This window comes from Mustela erminea, chromosome 18 (assembly GCF_009829155.1).
Source record: "Mustela erminea isolate mMusErm1 chromosome 18, mMusErm1.Pri, whole genome shotgun sequence".
Taxonomy (NCBI): Eukaryota; Metazoa; Chordata; class Mammalia; order Carnivora; family Mustelidae; genus Mustela; species Mustela erminea.
The window spans coordinates 56,701,924-56,724,623 of NC_045631.1; the positions used below are offsets into that span (position 1 = coordinate 56,701,924).

Sequence of the window (22,700 nt, forward strand, 5' to 3'; positions counted from 1 at the left end):
GGGTGCCTTCCTGCTAGGGCTGGGGGAGGCCTGGGCTGGGCTGGTTCCTGGGGATTGGGGGTGGGGCAGTGGGAGGCTGGGCCCGGGTGGGGGCTGGGCAGGGTGTTCTGTGGGGGCCAGAGGGGCAGCAGGGGTGCTGGGTGTGGCGGTGAATGCCCCAGGCGCCCTCTGTTTCCTGGGCAGCTCTGCGGCTATGGATGTGTTCCAGAAGGTAGAGAAGATCGGAGAGGGCACCTATGGGGTGGTGTATAAGGCCAAGAACAAGGAGACCGGGCAGCTTGTGGCCCTCAAGAAGATCAGGCTGGATCTGTGAGTGCCGCCGCGGCCCCTGAGACACCAGACCCCTCCCGCTGGGGGGCGACCCCTGTCCCTCACCTCAGGGCCTTACGCTCAGCTCTGCGTCTGCCCGTGCGGGTGGGGGCGGTGGAGGGGACATGGGGAGACGGCGGTGGGGGACACGGGAGCCCTCGCCGTCCTCCCGGCCACCCCTCGCCCAGGGTCCCCGGTGGTGTGAGGACGTGCCGAGGGGCCCAGGGCCCTCTTGCTGGGGGCCAGGCCCTTCTTTCGGAACACGGAACACACGGGGACTCCCTCGGGGCAGAAGCCTCCACTGCCCTCCCCTCCTTTCCCGCAGGGAAACGGAGGGAGTCCCCAGCACGGCCATCAGGGAGATCTCCCTGCTCAAAGAGCTTAAGCACCCCAACATCGTCAGGTGAGGTGGGCAAGGAGGTGGGGAGGCCGGGTCCGCCCGGGGGGCCGCGTAGTGACCGGCGTCCCCCGGCCAGGCTGCTGGACGTGGTGCACAGTGAGAAGAAGCTTTACCTGGTGTTTGAGTTCCTCAGCCAGGACCTGAAGAAGTACATGGACTCCGCCCCAGCCTCCGAGCTGCCGCTGCGCTCGGTCAAGGTAGCGAGGGAAGGCCCGTGGGAGGCCTGGAACGCCGCGCCCAGCCAGCCCGGCTTCCGCTCACCGCCAACCCCACTCCGCTCACTCTCGCTCGGGCAGAGCTACCTCTTCCAGCTGCTGCAGGGCGTGAATTTCTGCCACTCGCATCGGGTCATCCACCGAGACCTGAAGCCCCAGAATCTGCTCATCAATGAGTTGGGTGCCATCAAGCTGGCGGACTTCGGACTGGCTCGAGCCTTCGGGGTGCCCCTGCGCACCTACACCCACGAGGTACTGCCGCACAGGCGGGAGGAGGAGGCCAGCCGAAGGGGGCATCACCGGGGCACTCGGCCGCCCCACTGGCGCTGCTTTCTTGCCCCCACAGGTGGTGACGCTCTGGTATCGCGCCCCCGAGATCCTCTTGGGCAGCAAGTTCTACTCCACGGCCGTGGATGTCTGGAGCATCGGCTGCATCTTTGCCGAGATGGTAGAGGGAGGGACAGAAGTGGCCACGGGAGGCCGCAGGCAGGGTCCTGCTGGGGTAGGGCTGGGACTCCCATTCTCCTGAGAGAGGTGGCCTCGGGTGTTTGCGACTGGCTGCGTGACTAAGGAAGCAAACCGTATTCCAGGAAAAAGCCGGGATTCTTAGCACAGCCCTGGGAAGCTTAGCTTATCTGGGGTTGGATTCCGTAGGATTAGAGGAGGGACCGGACCCCACACCTCCTCTTTCTCATTTCAGGTGACCCGCAGAGCCCTGTTTCCTGGTGACTCTGAGATTGACCAGCTCTTCCGAATCTTTCGGACCCTGGGGACACCCAGTGAAGCCGTGTGGCCAGGGGTCACCCAGCTGCCCGACTATAAGGGCAGCTTCCCCAAGTGGACCAGGAAGGGGCTGGAGGAGATCGTGCCCAGTCTGGAACCAGAGGGCAAGGACCTGCTCATGGTAGGTCCAGGAGGGGGGCAGGGGAGGGCAAGAGCGGCCGCTGCGCCACCAGAAGTGTCTCTGTCAGCCGACCCCGTGTCGCCCCAGAGCCCCCTGAGTCCAGCAGGGACTCTTTTCTGACCCTGAACACAGCCAGCTTGTCCCTGTCTCTCTTGATCGTTCAACCCGGAGGCTCCTTCCTGGACAAGTCCAGCATTCACGTGTCCTTTTAAAACATCTTTCTTCTGATTAGCTTTTGTTTTTATGCTCTGATACTTGTCCCCCACCCTTTTTATTTATTTATTTATTTTTATTTATTTATTTTTTTAAAAGATTTTATTTATTTACTTGACAGAGAGAGATCACAAGTAGGCAGAGAGGCAGGCAGAGAGAGAGAGGAGGAAGCAGGCTTCCTGCCGAGCAGAGAGCCTGATGCGGGACTCGATCCCAGGACCCTGAGATCATGACCTGAGCCGAAGGCAGCGGCTTAACCCACTGAGCCACCCAGGCACCCTTATTATTTTTTTTTTTAAAGATTTTATTTTTTTTATTTTTTAAAGATTTTATTTATTTATTTGACAGACACATCACAAGTAGGCAGAGAGGCAGGCAGAGAGAGAGGAGGAAGCAGGCTCCCTGCCGAGCAGAGAGCCCGATGCGGGACTCGATCCCAGGACCCTGAGATCATGACCTGAGCCGAAGGCAGCGGCTTAACCCACTGAGCCACCCAGGCACCCTTATTATTTTTTTTTTAAAGATTTTATTTATTTATTTGACAGAGATCACAAATAGGCAGAGCGGCAGGCAGAGAGAGAGGGGGAAGCAGGCTCCCTGCTGAGCAGAGAGCCCGATGCGGGGCTCGATCCCAGGACCCTGGGACCATGACCTGAGCCGAAGGCAGAGGCTTTAACCCACCGTGCCACCCAGGCACCCCCACCTTTTTTTTTTTTTTTTTTAGATTTTTATTTATTTATTTGAGAGAGAGAGAAAGAGAGCAGGGGGGAGAGGGAGAAGCAGGCTCCCAGATGAGCAGAGAACCCAACACGAGGCTCGATCCCAGGACCCTGGGATTGTGACCCAGAGCCAAAGGCAGACGCTCAACTGTGTCTCCCAGGTGCCCAATTCTTACCCTTTCTCTTTGAGCTTCTGCCGGTGGGGAGCACGCCTCCTTGCACAGTCACTGCTCTTCCCGTGAGGCTGTTTCCTGCTCTCTGGGCCCCTGCCACGGTCCAAGCTACCCCCATGCTGTTGCACCATCCTGACCTACTGGGCTGGCCAGACTACCCAGAAGGCCTCCGGCAGAGCTGTCCATTGCCCGCTAAGACTTGGGACCACGTCTGTCTCTTTAATCTGGTGTTGGGCCAGAAGAAGGCAGGGCAGTATTTTCATCTTTCCAGGGGCCTGTGTGTGTCTACCAGCCCAGCGCCAGCAGGAAGGCGTATGCCTCCAGCCCAGGCTCTTAGCACTCCATCTGGCTACTGCCCGGCAAGGGGTCCTTCCACAGCCTAGCTGGGGCTTAGAGTTCCTAATATGCTCCCGAGACAGGTTTGACCCTCTCCTTCCTGGAACCTAGAGAGAGAAGTCTGTCTGCACCAGAAGCAGGCACAGGGGCCAGGGAACCCCAGGTGGGAAGAAGGTGGACGGACTCAGCCTCTAGTCTTAACGGAGCCGGGGATGACTTTCCGGGCCGGCCTAGAACTAGTTCCTTGTCCCCGGATCCCGGGAGTGGCCAGAACTGGCTGGCGAGCCCAGAGGCAGTGGTTACACGCAGTTCTAGTTTGAAGGCAGCTGCTCTGGGGCTCGGGGCCCGCCACCTGGGGCCTGGAGGGCATCTCCTTTCCTGGCGTGGCCACCCCCACGGCTCAGTGTTTCCTCCTCCTCCTTCCTCCCCAGCAACTCCTGCAGTACGACCCCAGCCGGCGGATCTCGGCCAAGGCCGCCCTTGTGCATCCATACTTCTCGTCCACGGGGACCCCCCCGGCACCCCACCAGTGCGTGCTGGAGCGGTTCTGCCGCTGAGAAGGCCCGAGCCTCCCAGCCTCTCTCCAGCTGCTGCCCCTGCTGCCTCCCCAACCCACTGCCCCAGGAAGAGAACAGCAAAGCTCTGAGTTTGGCCTTGGCCGCCAGAGGGCTTAGTTTGAGTTAGTTCTGCCCACAGGTTAGCAAGTTCCCGTGTTGTTGGTTGGTTTGACGTTGCCATTTCCAGATGGGGGCACGGGGGATCGTTAGAGAATGTGTCCCTGGGCTCTGGAACAAGAGTCGCGCAGGTGAGCGCGAAGCCTGCGCCAGCTGGCAGCAGGATAGAGCCAGACCCGCCCGCCCCGCCCCGCCCCTGCCCCAGCGAAAGGGTGCCCCCTGCTGGTCATTATGGCTTTAAAATGTTTTGCGGGGAAGAGTTGCATTCCAGGGAAGAAAGCAAGTTAAACAGGAAGCGGGGCAAGGGAGAGAGGACATTTTCCCCCATCGCGGCGTGGGTGAGAGTGTGCGTACCTGTTCTGAGTAGTCGTCTTGTACTTAGCATATACTTAACGTTTGTTTGCCTCTGGTTTTAAGAACAGGAAATAAAAGTGATGTATTCCTGAATTTTCCAGTGTTTTTCTCCTCAAGGGGTAACCAGGGACTTGCTGACGAGGGGGAGGTAGACAGAGAGCCGGAAAGCATTCCCGGCCCGACCCGAGAGACCCAGAACAGAGGTGATGGGGAGAGGCTGTTCATGATCTTCCCATGACCTGGCAACCTGCCCTCCCAGGTCCAGGGAGCCGAAGCCCCTGCAAGCACCTGTTGTTCCCTTGGCAGGACTGGTTGGCGGGTCCACATCCCACCTGGGAAGGACCCCGAGCCATCTGTCCCTTGTGCTCGTGGCTCAGACAAATCAATTCTGCATTCCCAAATGTGCACTAGACGCTGGGAGAATTCGTTTATTGGAAGCACTGGGTGGAGGGGGGGGTAGGAAAAACAGCTGTGCTGATCTCGGGGTCTGGGGATGGACTGGGCATCAGAGTTAGGGGAGGGGGCCCAACACCACAAACTTTTGAGTAATAGCACCGTGATCAGACAGAGGGAAGGCCCGCCCCCTCGGGTTGGGCTGCTCTGGGGTAAGGGGTGCCTGCGTCCCCCTCCCCACCACGCATGCTCCCCATGACTGCTTGGGCCCCTCAGCGCCGGCAGCGCAGCAGCCGGGGCGAGGCGGGGCGGTAGCAGTGGTACCCCTCCAGCGTGGCGGGGAGCAGCAGCAGGCCGCTCAGGGGGTCTCTCCGGCAGCGCCCCATGGCCTCCTTGTAGCTTATGCGCTCCTTGGAGATGGGGTCTGTCAAATCCTTCTCGTAGCTGGCCTCCTCCTGCAGGAGCTGAGCCAGCTCTTCGCTGATCATTCCGGAGAGCACGGCCTGGGGGACAGGGATGCGGCCGGTCCTCTTGGGGTCGATGAGCCCCCCGGTCAGGTGCTGCGCCTGCAGGTGCGGGAGCACGCTCTCCTGCGGCATCCAGCCCTTCTGGATGGCCTCGCCCACCGACAGCCTCTTCTTGGTGACGGGATCCTCGATGCCGGTGAAGGCCTTCTGGGCGTTGAGCAGCCTCTGCGTCCAGGAGTTCTCGATCAGCCTCCTCTCCATAGCCTTGTGCACGGAGTAGCGCTCCCGGCTGAGGAGGTCCACGATGCCCCCGGTGGCCGCCTGGGCCTCCAGCAGCTTCTGCCCGGTGATGGGGTCCAGCATGTTCTTGGCCACGGCCGTCTTGATGGTGCATTTGTTGTCTGTGGTTGTGTCATAGATGCCGGCGATGGGGAAGCTGTCATCGGCGAGCCCGAGAGAGACGCTGGGAGAGAAGAAGCCGGGGCTCTGGGGGGCGGGGGAGGCGAGCGGGGACTTGGAGATGATGGAGCCAATGGAGAGTGAGGAGCTGGGCTTAGTCTCCCCGGCCACGAGCAGCGCGAACTCGGAGATGGGGAGGTGGCCGTCCTTGTAGAGATGGTACTCCTCCTTGGAGATGCGCCGGCAGCGCAGGGCGGCCTCGATGGAGTACTGCTTCCCACTCTTGCGGTCCAGGAGCACGGACTCCTCGCCACAGGGGCCCGAGGTGGTGACCTCCTCCCAGTCGCACTCGAGCTCCTGGAGCTGGAGGTACTGGCCTCGGTCGATGACGCCCCTCTTGTAGGCCTCATACGGGGACATGTCCTTGCCGGTGTCAGGTTCGAGGATGGAGATCTTGGTGGAAAGGTTGGTCTCTCGCGTCTGGGTCTCCTGGTGGAGCTCCTCCCTGCTCACCTTGGCGTGGAGGTCCCGGAGGGTCCTCTCCTTCTCATAGATCTGGTCCTTCTCGCAGAGGATGGCCGCCTCGAGCTGCGAGAGCTCCTGGCCCCGCTGGGCCGCCTTCTGGCGCTCGCTCTCCGTCTTCTGGTTCAGCAGCTCTGCCTCCTCCTGCAGCTGCAGCACTTTCTGCTGCTTCTGTCTCTCCAGCTCCCGCAGCTCCTGCCGCAGCTGCCGGCGCTCCTGGTCCGCCTGGTCCCGGGCCTTGTGGAGCTCAGCCTCCTCCCGGGCCCAGGTCCGACCCAGCGCCTCCGCCCGGTCCAGCCGCTCCCGGAGGTGCCGCACGTCCTCCTCCCGGCTCTGGCGGGCCGCGCGCTCCCTGTTGAGCGCCTCCCACGCCCGGGACCGCTCGCCCTCCAGCACCCGGTCCTTCTCCACCCTGATCACCTCCTTATAGATGGTCTTCTCTTGCGACTTGGTGGTCTGGAGGACGTCGATCTGGACCTGCAGGTTCTTGCACTCCCGGTGCAGCTCTGTTACCTGCGTCTTCTCCTGGTCCAGGTCCTGCCGCAGGGCCTCCGTGGACTTCTCCAGAGCTGGGTCCTTCTCCAGCTTGACCACCTCCTCCATGATGATCTTCTCTTGCACCACGGGAGGCCGCTTCTCGAGCTCCTGGATCCTGAGGGTCAGCTGCCGCAGCTCCCTCTCGGCGGCCAGCTTCTTGCTCCGGTCCTCGCGGAAGCTGAGCAGGCTCTCCCGCTCCTGCACGGCCGCCCGCAGCTGCTGCACCTCGCGCTCCAGCTGCCGCCGCCGGCCCGCCTCCTCGTCCAGGCTGCGGCTCAGCCGGCTGTGGTCCTCGCGGAGCTTGGGGTCCTTCTGGGTGACCACCACCTCCTGCACCACCACCTTCTCCTCGGGCCGCCTCCTTTCCAGCAGCAGGTACCTGTTCTGCAGCTCGTGGACGGCGTCCTCGGCGGCCCGCCGCTTCTGGGCGGCTTCTCGCACCTCCTGGCGCAGCCGCTCGGCCTCCTTCTCCAGGACCGGGTCCTTCTCGTGGCGCACCACCTCCTTGTTCACCGTCTTGGTCTCCACCTTGGACCGCTCCCGCCGCCACTCATCGCGCTCCCCCTGCAGCCGGATGAGCTGCTCCCGGGCCCGCCCGCTGCCGTTGACGAGCTCGTTGAGCTGGGCCTTCAGGCGGTCGATCTCCCGCAGCACCTCGGGGCTCCGCTCGTGCTTCACCACCTCCCGGGTCACCTCCTTGTACTCCACCGTGGGCTTCCGGGCCCGGAGCGCGGCCAGGTCGGGCAGCAGCCCCTCCACCTCCTGCTCGGCACGGCTCCTCCTGCCCGCCGTCTCCTGCAGCTGCGCCCGGAGCCGCGCCATCTCCCGCTGCGTCTCGGGGGCCACCTGGAAGGTCTCGTGCACGCGCTCCTGGAGCTGCACCTTGGGCTTCTGCTTCTCCAACGCGCTGCACTTGGCGCGCAGGTCCTCCAGCTCCCGCGCCAGCGCCGCGTCCCTGCTCCCGGCCTCCTCCAGGAGGCCCCTCAGCCTGGACGCCTCTTCCAGGAGGCCCGGGTCCTGCTCCACCGTCTTCAGCTCCTTCACGATCACCTTGGGCTCCACGGCGCCGATGGCGCGCTCCAGCTCCCTAATGCGAGCCTGCAGCTGGGCGGCCGCGTCGGCCGCCGCCTTCCTCCGCCCCGCGTCCTCCTCCACCTGCCGCCTCAGGGCCTGGGCTGCCTTGAGCATTTCCAGGTCCTTCTCCACCTTGACCACTTCCTTCACCACGACCTTCTCCTTCACGCTCGGCGCCTTCCGCTCCAGGGCCAGCAGCTCCTTCTTCAGCGCCTCTAGCCGGGCCGAGACGGCGGCGTTCTCCCCGCGCAGGTGCTGGATCTCGCCGCTGAGCTGGGCCGCCTGGCTCTCCAGACCGGGGTCCCTCTCGATCTGGGTGACCTCCTTGGTCAGCAGGTGAGGCTGCATGGCCCTCCTCTTGCTCTCCAGCTGGACGACCTTCTGGGCCGCGGCCTCCAGGTCTGCCTGCAGGCTGGCCCGCTTCTTGCCTTCGTCCTCCAGCTGGGACCGCGCCCTGGACAGGCTGCTCTCTAGCTGGGGGTCCCGGTAGAGCTCCACCACCTCCTTCTCTTCCAGCCTCTCCACGGGCCGCTGTGTCCTCAGCTGCAGCAGCTGGTCCCTCTGCTCCTGCAGCTGCTGCTGCACCTGGGCCACCCGCTTCCTCTCCTCCTCCAGCTGCGACCTCAGGGCCTCTGACTCCCTCCCTGCTCGGGCTGGGCCCGCAGACCCCTGCTGGGCGCCATGGGTCACCTGGCTATCCTCACTGAGCTCCTTCTGCAGAGTGAGAGGAAGAAGGGAAGATGGGGGGGGGAGGATGAGCCCCATTTCCACCAGCCCCACCCCACCCTGAGATCAGAGACCCCTCCCTGCTTCCGGGGACTTCCAGTAGGTCCCAGGGACTGGAGCTGCAGACCAGAGGTGTTTGGATGCAGGACTGAGAGGACCCTTTGGGCCCATGACGTTAGGATGCAAGGCGGTGTCTGGGCAGAGTCTGCACTAGAACGCGCGAACAGGACAGGGCTCCTTTCCAAACATTCTCCCCTCCCCTTCCATCTAGGCTCCCGGGCATGGGCCCACGCTCCTCTGGGTAGGAAAAAGCTGGCAAGTCCTTCAGCCAGACTTGGAGAGTCACAGAGGGCTTCTGTCTCCTGGTCCCCCCAGGCATGGAGACCTAGGTGGCCGTTGTGGCCAGTTCTACCTAAGGCTGAAGATGGGGGGATTTTCTCCTGTCCCCACCAGTGGACTGCCCAGTGGTGAAGCTGTGACCGCCCTGAGTGACCTCTCCAGGGCCTGACTCCGCGCTGGATACCAGCTGCTGGGACAATGGGAGGAGGTGGGGAGCTGCTCCCCTGTCCGCGCCCCCCCAGCCGCTCAGACCCTGGGGCTGCGGGCTGCGGGGCTAGGAGGAAAGGAAGAGGGGGCTGGGTCAGTGAGCAGCCCGGGCTGCCTGGTAAGGGGACTCAGGGGCTGCTGCCGCCATACCTTCTCCAGCATCTTTCTGGCAAACTCCAGCTGGCGCAGCTGCTGCTGGTGGGCAGCCGCGAGCTCCGTGTAGGCCTTTGTCAGGCTCTTCTCCTAGAGAGGCCGAAGGAAGGTCAGAGGAGGGCAGGGTCTGCTCCAGCTCTAGCAGCTGCAGAGCTCGTGCCGGGGGGACACCAAGCCCCACCGGCCTGCCCCATCTCACCTGCGCCCGGATGCTCTCCTGCAGCGGAGCCACGCGGGCTCTCTTGGGAGCTGACCCTGCCTCGGTGGTCTCCAGGGAGCAGCAGTAGGTGTCTGCCTGCAACTCATAGTCCTGAGCAGGGAGGGAAGGACGACAGGCTCACGTCGGTGGCGGCCGCTGGGGGTGGTAGAGCAGGGGACTGGCAGGAGGGGGGAGGGGGGAGGAAGGATCGTGCTCACCTGCAGAGCTGCCTGCAGGTCCTGGGAGAGGCGGGACACCAGGGCCCTGTCCTGCTCTCGGCCCTGGATCTCCTGTTGCAGCCTCTGCCGGGGAGGAAGTGACAGGGAGGTCAGCAAACAGCACTCACCCAGTCTCCTCTGCAGGGGCCTTGGGTGCCGCCAGCGCCCCACAGGGGCAGGAGGTCGCCCGGGAAACTGCCTTTCCAGGCATGATCCTCTCAAGGAATTCTTCCTTCCGCTTTGGCAGAGTCCCTTCCTTCCGCCTAGTGCCCCTCCGGCTCAGGTTCTAGAAGGCGGAGGTTCTCACCCAGCGCTGTGCCTCACAGCCGCCTAGAGAGCCTGTTAAAACAGAGACGCAAGGCCCCGTCCCAACCCCAGAGTCTCTGGGAAGATCTGGCTGGGCCCCAAGAATGTGCATGTCTAAGTGTCTCGGTGATGCTGGTGCTGTGGGTCCAGGGACTACCCTCTGAGAACCCCTGCTCTGTCCCACTTGTTCTTCAGCCTTCTAATCAGCAGGCAGCTCTAAGAATGTCCCAAGCCGCCCTCCTGCCATCACCCCTCACTGTCATCCTCCTGCAGCCCCAGGCCCTCGCCCTCCAAACCTCTCATCCTGCCCCCACGTGTCCTGCCGCGGGCTCTCTCTCCACCAGAGCACTCAGCAGCCTCATGGCCTGTGGTGCACTGGCCTCCCCCCGCAGACTGGGCTGCTCGCCATCCGGCCGGACCCGCAGCCTCTGGTTCGTGGCCAGTACATAGCCGGGGACTGGCAAGGATGGGGAAAGGGACGCGGTAGGAGTTGGAGCCCCCAGAGCATAGAGCTCGCTGCCCACCTCAGACCAGATGGACACGGCCTTGCCAGGCGGAGCATTTAGAGTGGGGGTGGGGGGTTGGTGGTCACCCCAAGGGTCTGTGGTCTGAGCTCTGAGGCCTCTTAGAACACTGGCCACTAGGGGGCCACGTGCCCCCCAGGTCGCCCCCCAGGCAGCCCCGGCTCCTCACCTTCTGTGCCTGCAGCTTGTAGGCGATCTGGCTGGGCCCCTCGCCGGGCCGCACCTGGGCGCGGGGCAGGTGCTCCAGCCAGAAGCTCAGGTTGTCCCTGCAGTTCTTGAACTGCTGGTAGGTGAGGCCGACATCCTGCAGCATCTTCTCCCTGCGGGAGGAGGAGGCCCAGAGCGGAGGTGAGCGCTGCCCTGTGCGGACAGGTGAGGGGCGCACGGAGGTGGCTGGGGGGCGCCTCCCTGCCCGGGATGATTCAGAAGGGCCGAGGGACCCACCGGACTGATCCCCTCACTCTGGGCCTGCAATGGAGCTGGGCATTCAGGGACGGACCAGACCGTCTCAGGCAGGGAGGTGGGTGGGCTTACCCTGGGAGACTGTTACTACCCCGTTTCAGAGTCGAGGGAACCAGCCTCAGAGAGGCGAAGTCACCAGTCCAAGGTCACACAGCTCAGGGGCAGCAGCCGCTGTGCGCTGTGGGGCGTGCCCCGAGCCCCGATGGCCCAGCCACTCACCGCAGGTCCAGCTGGTCCCCCACAGCGTGGTAGCGGTCGGTGAGGGCCCTCGCCTGGCGCTGCTGGCGAGGCAGGTCTTGGCAGAACTCATGGAAGTTGTTCCGCAGGGCGCCGCACGCATGCTCAGTGGCCTTCAGCTCCCGGTGCAGCCCCAGCACGCAGGCCTGCCGTTCCAGCAGCTCCCTCCGCAGGCGCTGGAGAGGAGGGGACACGACGCCATGCACCCTCGGGGTTCCACGAGTCGCCATGTGACCCCGCCCGCCCATGAATGCTTGGTGAGGCGGTGGCCCGTTGCCCCCGGGTGGCCACCCGGCCCCTCACCTGCAGCTCGCTGACCCTGTCCTGCAGGGCGCCCGGGCCGGCGGGGATGGGGGCCTCCTGCGCCACGGTGGTCTCGAAGCCTCGGATGACCCTGTCCGCGTCCTGGATCTGGCGCTCCAGCCCCAGGGCAGCTCTGGCTCTGTCTCCAGGGGGCCCAAGGTCAGGTGCTTCCTCAGCCGCACCCCGCAGGGCCACCCAGCTGCCCCCTTCCCCAGTCCCCAGAGCACTCACTTCTCCCCGTAGAGGTTGCAGAGAACCTGCACGTCGTTGTACTTGTTCTTGACACTGTTGAGGGTCACGGGCAGGTTCAGGGCAGAGGGGCCCACGGGCTGGGCAGACAGAAACGCCTCACACTCCCGCTGGGCTGCCTCCTTCTCCGCTCCCAGGCCCTGCAGCCGCTGGGCTGTGTCCTGGGGCAGGGAGGGACAGGGTCGGTCTCCTTCCTGCTGGGTCAACCCGATCCTGCCCACCGGACCTCAGAGTGTGGTGGGGGAGAGCCTGGGCGCAGGCCCCAGACCCGGGGACAGTCCTGGCCCCAAGAGTCCTCATGTAGATGACTGCGGGCCAGTCAGCCTGGCCGAGCCTGTCTCCTCATCTGAAGAATGATGGGAAGAAGCAGCGTGACCCCGTGTCCCTGTGCGCTGCACAGAACGTCACTGTCCTGCGCCATCGCCCCAGGTCAGACAGCAAAGCCTGAGCTCTGTCCACATAGGGTTATTCTGTCCCTCGTCGTCCGCTCATCCGCTCTGAAAGCCATCGGTGCCGGCTCTGCTGAGCCACGACTGGGAAATTTAGGAACCAAACCCAAACCAAACCACCGGTTAGGAAGGACGGAACCCAAACTGCACCCGCCGCCCCAGGCGTGTGGGGGGACGGAGAAGGAGTTCCTGCCGGCGGCGTCCACACGCGGCTGCCTGGCCAGGGAGGCGCCCCCAGCTGCCTCCAGGAGAAATCGCCCTGAAGACACTCGGGCTTCCTTGCATTCTCAGACCGACACCAGAACGCCTCTCCAGTGTGGGCTACAGGACCTTTACTCTGGGCCCTGCCACTCTGGAACCTTCCGGGGTCTTAGCGCACCTCGTTCAGATGAGCTGGGTATTATTGTGTGTCTTTGGTGACAAGGAGACCAAGGCCCAGAGAGGTTAAGTGACTTGCCAACATCACAGAGCTGGTCCGTGAAGGGGCCGGGACTGGAGCCCTGGACCGTCCACTCCCTTCCTTGCCCCGGGTCCCTGCGGCTGCTCTCACACTGGCTTCATCCTTAGTTCGCACACCCCCAGCACAGGACTGCCTCTCCTCCCCGCCGTCCTCACACCCACCCACCTTGTGGCTTTGGATGCGGCCCTCCAGGTCCTGCAGGGGTGTCTCGCGGCTCAGCGGGGCTCGGGCCCAGGCCAGCACCTGCTTCTCTATCTGCTTCAGGTCTCCATCTAGCTGGGTCATCTGCTTCAGGAGCTTCTGGGCCTGTGGGTCTGCTGGGGCTGAGCCAGTGGGAGCTGGGGGCATAGGGAGCCGTGAGGGTCCGAGGCCCATCTGCCCGAGGAGCAGCTCTCCCCTGGGTGCCCCCAGAGCGTCCTGTGGGGGGTAGGAAGGGAGAGGGACAGAAGGCAGGGCCTAACCAGGGGAGGGACAATGCTAGGGGCTTGCCGACCCAAGAGTTGGACTCCCCTAGCAGGAGTCCCTAATCCAGGATGACCGCCTGCCCATCGCAACCCCCCCACAGTGGCCAACAAACCCCCCAAGTCCCCGGCCAGCCCTCAGTACCCTGCTGGCCAGTCTGTAGGGGCTGCGTAGCGCTGGCCGCCAGGTGGCTCTGGACTGTGTCCAGTCTCTGCTTCAGGGCCTGCAGCTCCGAGGCCAACCTAGAACAAGGAGGAGATCAGAGAAGGATGCCTCTCCTCCACCCCACCCCAGGAGTCACAGGTCCAGGAGGAGGCCAGGCAATGGCCTCAAACAGCACAGGAGCTGGTCTGGGCCCACAGCCTGCCTCCTGCCCGAGGAGCCCCAGGGAGACCCACTTGGAGGCTCTGGTCACGGCTTCAGGGTCCGGAGCCGGGATGCAGAAGCAGGCGGCTGGGGCACGTTTGGTCTCCCCACCTGGGCCCTGAACGACCCAGGTGTGCTGGTCAGTGTTGTCCATCAGCAAATACCGCTCACCCCGCAGCAGCTGCACCTGGGGGACAGGTGGGGAGGGGCTCGTGGAGGCTCAGTGCCGGGAATAGGGAAGGAATAAGGCCAAGATGGGGGAGGGGTGGGGACAGGCCAGAGGCCGGGCAGGGCTGGGGAACGGTGGGGCTGGGGGCCCAGGGGAGGGGGTGGGACTGGAGGGGGCAGGGCTGGGGCGGGGCGGGCCGAGCTCGTACTTCTCCTGAGTCCCAGTCGCAGATGCTGTCCACATGCAGGGGCTGCTGGGGCGGGTTCCTGCGCTGTGGCAGAGGTGCCACCTGCTGGCTCCGCCGATGCAGGTCCTTAATGGTCTTCTCTGCGACAACCAGCTGCTTCTTCTCCGCCTGTGGGGTCCCAGGCTGCCCTTGAGGCCCGCCCCGTGCCACCCCTCCCAGAGCCAGGAGTCTGGTCTTCACAGAGACAGGGTCTCCAAGTCAGGCAAGTCAAAGAAGCCCCTTCAGGAGGCCCAGGATTCCAGACTCTGCTGGTTGGGGTGGAGGGGCTGCCTAACATCACTCAGGCCTCTAGAGTGGGGGCGGGGAGTGGCTCAGAGCTCTCCTGGGGGGTCCCTGTCACATTACAGGTGAGGAAACAGGTCCAGAGCGGGGACGGGCTTGCTGGTAACAGAGCAACCCCCTCTTGCTGGAGCAGACCCCCTTTTCCTGCCCTCCAGGATGGGCTCAGGGCAGAACTAAGCCCCTGGGAAGGATGAGGCCCAGACCCAGGGGCCAGCCCCAATCCCTGGAGTGGAATGCAGGTGGCCTGGGCGGGGGGGAGGGGCCCCTCTCACCTCCAGCTGCTGCAGCAGCTCTGTGGGGGCACCAGGGGGCGCTCCAGGGGCTGGGCTGTACTGGGTGTCCAGGCTGGAGTTCACCTTTTCCAGGGTTTGGCTGACCGAGTCGGCCTCTTCCTGGAACTAAGGTCCTGGACAGTCAGGGGCAGCCCACTGCCCACCCACCCTGCAAGCCAGCTAAACGCAAATTGTCCCTGGTCCCGGAACTGTCGGCTTTCTAGGCCGTGGGGTCTTTTCCACTGGATTTTGGGCTCCCTGAACTTGATTTTGTGTTATAAAACACCTTGGCTTCTGTCTTTCCTTCCCAGGGGGAGGCGGCCCTCTCCTGCTCACTCCAGCACCTGCAGTGGTCCTGGCTGGGGCCCGGGGTGGGTGCGGGGTGTCGGGGCTGGAGTGGGAGCCGGGAGCACACTCTGAAGCTGGGATCACCCATCCCGCAGCTGGGTGATGCGGCAGAACTCCTGTCCGTGGGCATGATAATGGTATGGTGGTTATGTAGGAAAATATTTTTTTAAAAAGGAAGAAAAAGGGGTGCCTGGGTGGCTCGGTTGTTAAGCGTCTGCCTTTGGCTCGGGTCATGATCCCAGGGTCCTGCGGTCAAGCCCTTGCATCAGGCTCCTTGCTCAGCAGGGAGCCTGCTTCTCCCACTCCTACTCCCCCTGTTGTGTTCCCTCTTTCACTGTGTCTCTCTCTGTCAAATAATAAATAAAATCTTAAAAAAAAAGGGGGGGGTGCCTGGGTGTCTCAGTGGGTTAAAGCCTCTGCCTTTAGCTCAGGTTGTGATCTCAGGGTCCTGGAATCGAGCCCCGCATCGGGCTCTCTGCTCAGCGGGGAGCCTGCTTCCCCCTCTCTCTCTGCCTGCCTCTCTGCCTACTTGCGATCTCTGTCTGTCAAATAAAAAATCCTCAAAAAAAAAAAAAAAAAAAAAGGAAGGAAAAAACTCTTTGGCTTTTGTCCCTCTCAAAGCATATGTAACATTTTAGGTGGAAATTACCCCCCCAAAAATAAATAAAATAAGTCACTGTTGTGCATTCTGTCAATGTTTCTCAACCCCCTTTTCACAATCATCCCTTCTAAGAAGAATTGTGGGACATCTATCTTTTCCTTATCAATCTCGCTATAAAATTGTAACCCTACTAGATATGCCGTGTGCATTGGTGATGTATGTTTAAAAAGAGGAAGTTGTTTTCTCCCCCCTTAAGAACCAACCCTCCCTGGGAGCCAGATGACCGTGTGGCGTTCTCCAGGCCCCTCTGTGCCCAGCCCGGGGCCCTGCGGCCGCCTGCCACAGCCTCCCCTGCCAGGCCTCGTGTCCCCGCCCGCAGGCTCACCCGGCGGTAGGCTTCCACGTGCTGCAGCTGGCTCTCCTGACAGATGCACAGATTCAGAAAGTTCTGCCACTCCATCTTCAGGGCCTCCTGGTGGGTCTGCGGACAGCGGCACCGAGTCCTCGGACCACGCCCGCCCTGATCCGCGCCCCCCTCCGCTGCCCAGACCCTGGCCGCGTCTCCCTCTCTCCCCAGCCTCCCTGGGATGCCCCAACCCCAGCCCCACCGACGGAGGGGGCCGCTGTCCCTGGGACAGTGGGCGGGATCTGTCCTTCGCACCTGGATGGGTCCCACAGCCGGGTGGCCCAGCTCCACCATGCGCTCTCCGTCGTCCTCCAGCTGGTTCACGCTCTGCTCCTGGTTTAGCAGCTCGTGCTGCTTGAAGTGCTGGGTGGGCGGGGACAGGCGGGAGCATGGGTGAGGAGGGGACAGGTGGAGGAAGCCCCTGTGTCCCCCCCCACCCCCGCACCCCAGCCCCACTCTCCCCCCCGCCCACCTCGTACTCCCGCCGCACGCCCTCGGGGTCCGCCAGGAGGTCGCTCCAGTCCTGCTGCAGGATGCTCTGCTGCTGCTGGGCCAGGGCGCTCAGCTGGCGCGTGCAGGCCTGCAGGTGCGTGTACAGGCTGCCCAGGCTCTGCCCGCGCCACGAGGCCGCCTTCTGTGCTCGGGAGGGCAGGGAGGGGACGGGGTAGCGAGGGACACCGTCAGCCTGAGCCCAGAGATGCTGTGCCCCCCAAGGGTGCAGGCAGGCGCGTCTGCCCCACTCCCAGCCCATCCCCTACTCACCAGGAGGTCCCGGTATTGGCTCCTGATGGTAGCTGCGTCCTGCCTCGGCCAGTGGTGGGGCAGGGGGGGTACAAAGCAGGCTCGGTGAGAAGCGGGGCGCGGGGGAGAGGGCAGCCCACACACCCTGCGCTCACCTCGCCCCAGCCCGCATCCCTTGCCCCAGAGGGCCCGCTGGGCCACACCGGCTCTGATGGGGGATGTGGGGAGAGGGCTGCAGGGCCAGGTGGGGCTGGACGTCACGCACCGGCCCAATGAGGTTCCGGAGCTGCTGCCCGTAGGCCTCGATCTCCTTCTGCAGGATGTTGTGCTCAGCGATCTGCTGCTCCAGCTCCGCCATGCCCGGCCCGTACCGGCCCTCGCAGACCTGCTTCTGCAGGAGAGCCGACCGCTCAGCTCAGCCAGCGGGCTAGGCCTGTGCTTGTCCTCCCTGTGTCCCCGTGTGGAGGACTGGAATCGGTCGTTTGGGCAGAGGGTGGACAGGCCAGCTGAGCGGCCTGGGGGAACGGCAGCCCGCTCGCCCGGGCTGAGGCCTGAGCACCTTTGTGACTACGGCCCCTGACTCCCGCGGGTCCCCAGGACGCAGCACGCAGCCTCTGCAACACTTTCCTACCCTTCCCTGCCTCCTGCCCTCCCTGGCCTCGGCACCTCCTGCCTGGAAAGCTCTCACTAGCTCTGGGACCCTGTGACACCCTCCTCTGCCCATGCCCTCCCCACTGTCCCTACATTGTCATCATGGCACCCCTTCTGTTTTGACATCAAAGCACAGTTCCTCACCCGACGTCCAGGGTGCCCATGACCTGGCTTCGCCCGCCTGCGAAGAAAACCCCGTTTCCCGCCACACCCCAGGCTGGAGCCTCTGTTTCTTCCTCTGGAATGTCCTCTCCTCACATTTCACCCGAAGCCTAATTCCGCCCTCCCACCTCTCTGAGGCCTCTTCATATGCCCCCTCCTGCAGGAAGCCTCCCCTGCCTGCACTGTCTCCTCTGCTCTCTCCCTTCCCAGACCCTCCCACAGGTGCAAGTGCCCCCACAGGCTCCTTGACGACACACAGCCCGGTTCTGCTGTCTGATGGTGCCAGGTGTGACTTTGAGCTCCTGGAGGTGTCTCGGACGCGGGGGACAGCGCTGACCTGTTTCTGCTCCAGCACGCGCGCCCAGTCCACCCTGGGCCCCACGTCGGGCGGCAGCACTATCTTCTCGTACAGGGCACGGTACTCGGCACACTCCTGGGTCACCCGCTCGTGTAGCTGCTTGATGCTGGCAAGGAGGGGGCCAGCAGGTCAGGGCCGGGCCTGGGGCTGCCCCGGAACCCCAGTGCCTCGTGCTAGAGCCCCGGCCCCGGCTGCGCCCACTCACTCCTTCTCGATCTCCTCGGCCTGCGGGTGCTTGAGGCGCCGGGCCTTGTCCACATCCAGGAAGAGGTCCTTCAGCAGCACCTCGGCCTCCTTCAGGCTGCGGCCCACCTCCTGCCGGTGCTGCAGGGCCTGGCTCTGCTCACTGTGCAGCCGGTCCTGTAGGCGGGGGACCACAGTCCGCCTGAGCCCCGCCCTGAGCTCCCCAGGCTGCACCGCTGACCTTGGCGCCCGCGCTGGCAGAGGGCCAGGCCTGGGGCACCTGTGGGGCGGAGCAGGGACACGGGGGAGACCCAAGCCCCACCCCCAAACCCCTCTAAGCCTCCGAGCTGGGAGTCCAACAGAAAAGGAGAGCTGAGGCCTCTCTCCCACCAGGTCTGGGGAATGAGCAGGGAAGGATGAGCGTTATCTGTCCCCCTTTAGCCGCCCCCAGTGGGCTTTCAGGAGCTTTAGTGGGCCTCCCACGCCCCCAAGCCCCACCGCTTGCCCCTGAGGCCTTACCTGCTGCAGTCTCTTCTGGGTCTCCAGGATGTCCCTCTCCACCTGGTCGGCATTGGCCTGCATGCGGGAGATGAGCAAGGCCAGCTCCTGGGTGGCAGCCCTGGGGTGCCGGTGGGGGAGGACAGAGCCGGCGTGGTTGGAAAAGAGCCCTCTGTCCCACCTGCGCGGGGTCTCCTGTCTCCCTCTGCCCTGTCCTGCCCCCCAGCTGCTGTCACGGCCTGGGCAGGAGGCGTCTAGGACCTGGGGCGCTCTGGTCTCTCTCTGTAGGGGACTCTGTGAGACACCCGGCCCTGAAGGTGGGGGAGCTCTGTCCTCACGTGAGGGTTCAGAAAGTGGGGGTCTCTGGTGTATCTGGCACCATGCAGCGGGCCAACATCACAGTTCTGGCAGCGAGTTCCCAACCCCGCCCGGCTCCCTGCCACTTCCTTGGGAGTGAATCATGGCTGAGCCACTAATACCCGAGACAGCACGGCTGGGCTTCTGGGAGCGGCAGTTGGACTGGCTGTCTCCCCCCCTTCCTCCTCCCACACCAGGCCTGTCTCCCCGTCACCACCCTGGGCTTTGCTTACGGCCAGGCTAACAACCGTTTGGAGGGGCTGCACAGCACCGGGGCAGGGGGGAGACTGAGAGGTGGGGTACCCTGACCATGCCCAGGTTTGAGGATTAAGCCCTAGATTAGGACCTGACTTGCTTGAGGTCACACAGCAAGGAGCAGAGTATGAGCCTGATCTGACTCTCTAGGGTCCTTTCTAGGCAGCACCTGCTGTGTGCCTGAGCTCCCTCTCTGGGGCCTAGGGACCCACAGACCTAATAAAAGTAGAGTGATCCAAGGAACATAAGCATAGCACCCTATGAGGTTAGAGTCCTGGGGAAGGGGAAGGCTTCCCTGAGCTGGGCCTTGAACTTGGGGTCAAAGGATGAGCCCACCCCAACCCTCCAGACTCACCGCCCACCCCGGCCCAGGCTGAGGGGCAGTGCCAGTAAAGACCCAGTCTGAAAGAACTCTGTGGCCAAACAGCCTGGGTTTGCTCGTTCTCTAGCACTACTGCTGTGTGGCCTTGGCCAAGTTACATAAACTCTCTGTGCTCAAAGTTCCTCACTTGTAAAGTGGGGCTTTGACTGCATCGCAGCGCTACTGCGAGTGTTTGGAGAATGAACCCATCGGAGGCATCCAGGGCACAGCCTGCCTGGAGTGGGCGTCCACACGCGCTGGGTTTATCCCCATGGAATGCAGTCACCATGAAGGCAAGGAGCTGTCGGTTCTCTGTAAGGTGGAATCCTCAGTGCCTAGAACAGTCCTGGCACACAGTAGGTGCTCAATAAATACGTGTTCAACCAGAGGGTTGCACACCAGGGAAGCAGTTTGAGCAGCACCAGTGAGCTGTTTGAGGGGCCGCAGCCAGAGCCGGCCGGGCTGTGTCGAAAAACTTGCCAGCTGTCCCCAGCTAGGAGCCTACCTGGGGACAGGGAGCTGCAGGTCCTGACCCCTGGGCGACCTGTCCTCAGGCCAGGCCTCCTGGGAAGGCTGCCCCCACCAGGAGGAGCATACTCCACCCTGGGCAGGGCTGAGGAGCGCCAGGGAGGACTGGTCACTCCAGTGAGAGTCTTAACTGCTGTCTCTCCTGTCTGCCCACAAGCCCAGCCTCCATGTCATCGCCCCGATCCGATCCCTATCAAGGTAATGAGCCTTTCATCTCCGCTCCCATCTGCCTCCTCCGCCCTGCGGAGGCCAGCACGGGAGGGAAGCAGCCAACTTGTCTGCAGACCATGGGGCTGCCGAGGGCCAGGCTGGGTCCAGCGGGGAGCTGGGGGAGCCCGGGGAGGCTCTGAGGATGTCCTGGCCTGCGGGCCCTTCCCTTTCCCAGTATCACCCTCTCCTCCTACCACGCGGTACAAGAGTCACCCCAACACTGTACCAAAACTCACGGCCGGAGGGGAGAGCCTTCTGACAAAAGCTGCAGCTTGGGCTCTGCAGCACAGGCTCGTCTCCCCGCACTAGCCACCCCCACCACCTCCCCGCACCAGGACCCCCGCCCCGTCTCCCTGCACCAGCCACCCCCTGCCCCCGCCCCATCTCCCCGCACCAGTCCTCCCCCGCCTCCCCGTCTCCACCTCTTGGCCTCAGTCCTTCTGCCCACCCAGGGCCCAGGTTCCAAGGGTCAGCCCAGCCCAAGCGGAGCCTCGAGGTCGAGTCACAGACAGGGAACCAAGCACCCCGGTCTCCCAGCCCCCTGGCCCCACCCCATCCAGTGTGTCTCCTGCAGAGCACCCGTACCCACGGCCCTCAGGCTCCCTGGACAGTGTGCGAGCCCCCCGCCAGCCCGGCCTCCTGCCATGGCCGGAACTCCGTCTGGGCTTGGGAGACATTCCACCCCACCACCACCCCCAGACTTTTGGCCTCGGGACACTAAATGCCAGCACTGGGCTGGTCCTGAATTCCGGGCTGCCATCTCCAGGAGGCTAGAGCACCTGGGCCTGGCACCACCCGCGCCCCAGTCCGCTGCCCCAGCCCCGCTCACCGGCTGTGCTTGCTGGGGGAGCCCTTGGGAGAGCCCTTGGCCGGGGAGCCCTTAGGGGACCCCTTCCCCTGGGAGCCTTTGCTCAGACCCTTGAACATGGTCGTAAAGGCAGGTGCCGGCTCAGGCGGGGTTCGGCTGGTGCAGGCAGGTGGCGGTGGCAGGCGTGTGTCCTCCCCGGCTGCTTAGCTGGGCTCTGGTGAGGTGGGGCGGTCAGGCCCAGGGAAGGCAGTTTCTGGGAGGCCCCTCCCCGAGGTGAGGCTGCGAGTGAGCGCGGGCCAGGCCGCCACGCATGCACCCCACACTGCCCACCCTCGGCTGCTCCTGCACGACCAGTTTGGGAGGAAAGGGCACAGCCCAGAGGGCGGGCCGCCCGAGCCTGCCTGACTCCCAGAGAAGGTTTGGACTTGTTACACCCACACACCCAGAGGGAACCCGCGATCACACCCAGACGGGGAAACAGCCGGCCCGGGAGGGACAGGGCTGCAGACAGGCAGGTGCTCACACATGCTCGGGGACGGAGGCCCGGCCTCAGAGCTCGGGCTGGGGGTGAGTAAGCACCTGCAGGCACACAGGGCACCCGGCTCTCAGGCTATCAGGCACATCCCCACCCCCAGCTCTCACCCCACCCCCGCCCGGGCCATCTGGCCTCAGCTCTGCGCCCTCCATCACCGCTGTGGGGCAGTTGGGGGCATTTAGCCTGGACAACCGGCACAAGGTCCATTTTTTTTTTTTTTTTTTTTGACAGAGATCACAAGTAGGCAGAGAGGCAGGCAGAGAGAGAAGGGAAGCAGGCTCCCCGCTGAGCAGAGATTCCCGATGTGGGACTCGATCCCAGGACCCCGAAACCACGACCCAAGCCGAAGGCAGTGGCTTAACCCACTGAGCCACCCAGGCGCCCACAGGGTCCATTTTTAACAGTGGGCACCACGCAGTCGACTCGCAGACAACCCTGCAGTTCCACTGCCTGAGCTTCCTGGCTCAGGGTCACCCTGTCTGTGGCTCTGGAATCCCCTGAAGAGTCTCAGACCAACTCCCAAGGGGCTGGGATGCCCCCCGTGCCCCTCACCCTAGGACCCCCAGCATCAGCTTCCAGATGCTGCTCAGCCTGGGGTCTGGTTGATCCCCCTGGCAGCCCACCGTACTTGGGTCTTCTCCCTGCCTCTCCTCACTCGGTCCCCCAGAAGTGGCTCCAGGTGGCTCTTCTGGAGTCAGATGGGGCGGTGGACAGAGGTGCCAGTTTACTGGCCTCTTCCCGCATTGAGTGCCAGGGAGGCCATCTTGATAGCTGCCTTCCCTGCGGCGCCCCCCCCACCATTTCCAGGCCCTCCTTTCACTGGCCCAACTTGAAGAATCCTTCTACAGCTCCAGAGCCACTCCCCAGAACCATTACAGCGCTGGTGGAGGGCGGGCAGGACAAGTAGCAAAGGGGAGGGAAGCCGTTGTGCTGGCTTTGGAGCCCGGGGATAACCTGGCAGGCCCAGCTGAGGGCAGAAAACAGAGACGAAGTAGGGATGGATCCCTCCGGTTAAGAGGGCAGGGGGAGAATCGAGACTGGCCCGACGTCCCAAAGAGGCTGGAGTCCTTTTTGGCTGAGTCTCATGGACACGCCACTGAACCTGGTCCTGGAGGGGGGACCCAGACCCAGGAGTCACCCTTCCTGGCAGGGGAGAGGCTGGGGGTGCAGCGGGGGAGGGGAGGGCACCAGGGGGCCTTGACAGTAGCAACAGGGAAGCTGAGTGTCTCTGAAGCTCTGTTCCCGTTTCAGTGTTGTGCGCTGGAGACAGAGATGGAAGACCAGGCCCAGAGGCCGCGCAGCCCCTGCCCCAGCCCCTCCTCCACGTTACTGCTGGGTGACAATTTTCTTTGAACCACTACTTGCAGGTGTGCAATCAA

At 63.7% G+C, this 22,700-nt stretch overlaps 2 protein-coding genes across 5 annotated transcripts in view; one reads left to right on the forward strand and one right to left on the reverse strand.

The window, feature by feature from the left end:
* Window positions 1-4,705, forward strand: part of CDK3 (cyclin dependent kinase 3) — a 5,159-nt gene extending 454 nt beyond the window's left edge. The window contains exons 2-8 of the mRNA XM_032319517.1: window positions 184-309; window positions 635-712; window positions 786-906; window positions 1,006-1,176; window positions 1,271-1,372; window positions 1,625-1,828; window positions 3,701-4,705. Of these exons, the coding sequence (XP_032175408.1) occupies window positions 184-309; window positions 635-712; window positions 786-906; window positions 1,006-1,176; window positions 1,271-1,372; window positions 1,625-1,828; window positions 3,701-3,826 (928 nt within the window). The 3' untranslated portion in view covers window positions 3,827-4,705. The remainder of the gene's footprint in view (window positions 1-183; window positions 310-634; window positions 713-785; window positions 907-1,005; window positions 1,177-1,270; window positions 1,373-1,624; window positions 1,829-3,700) is intronic.
* On the reverse strand, window positions 4,701-21,017 carry EVPL (envoplakin). 4 transcript variants are annotated; one of them, XM_032319509.1, is made up of 22 exons: window positions 20,808-21,017; window positions 18,289-18,388; window positions 17,792-17,946; window positions 17,566-17,692; window positions 16,681-16,806; window positions 16,437-16,475; window positions 16,147-16,308; window positions 15,930-16,037; window positions 15,654-15,749; window positions 14,320-14,445; window positions 13,727-13,873; window positions 13,382-13,536; window positions 13,128-13,225; window positions 12,687-12,859; window positions 11,595-11,773; window positions 11,364-11,502; window positions 11,043-11,236; window positions 10,531-10,681; window positions 9,532-9,615; window positions 9,314-9,424; window positions 9,112-9,204; window positions 4,701-8,403 (listed from the first exon to the last, which is right to left on the reverse strand). In XM_032319509.1, the coding sequence occupies exons 1-22, from the start codon at window positions 20,903-20,905 to the stop codon at window positions 4,963-4,965; spliced, it is 6,102 nt and encodes a 2,033-aa protein (XP_032175400.1). In that variant the 5' UTR covers window positions 20,906-21,017; the 3' UTR covers window positions 4,701-4,962. The 4 variants fall into 4 exon arrangements, with proteins under 4 accessions (XP_032175400.1, XP_032175401.1, XP_032175403.1 ...); XM_032319510.1 differs by lacking the exon at window positions 20,808-21,017 and adding an exon at window positions 20,564-20,795; XM_032319512.1 differs by lacking the exon at window positions 20,808-21,017 and adding an exon at window positions 20,401-20,545.
* Between the last annotated feature and the right edge of the window lie 1,683 nt (window positions 21,018-22,700).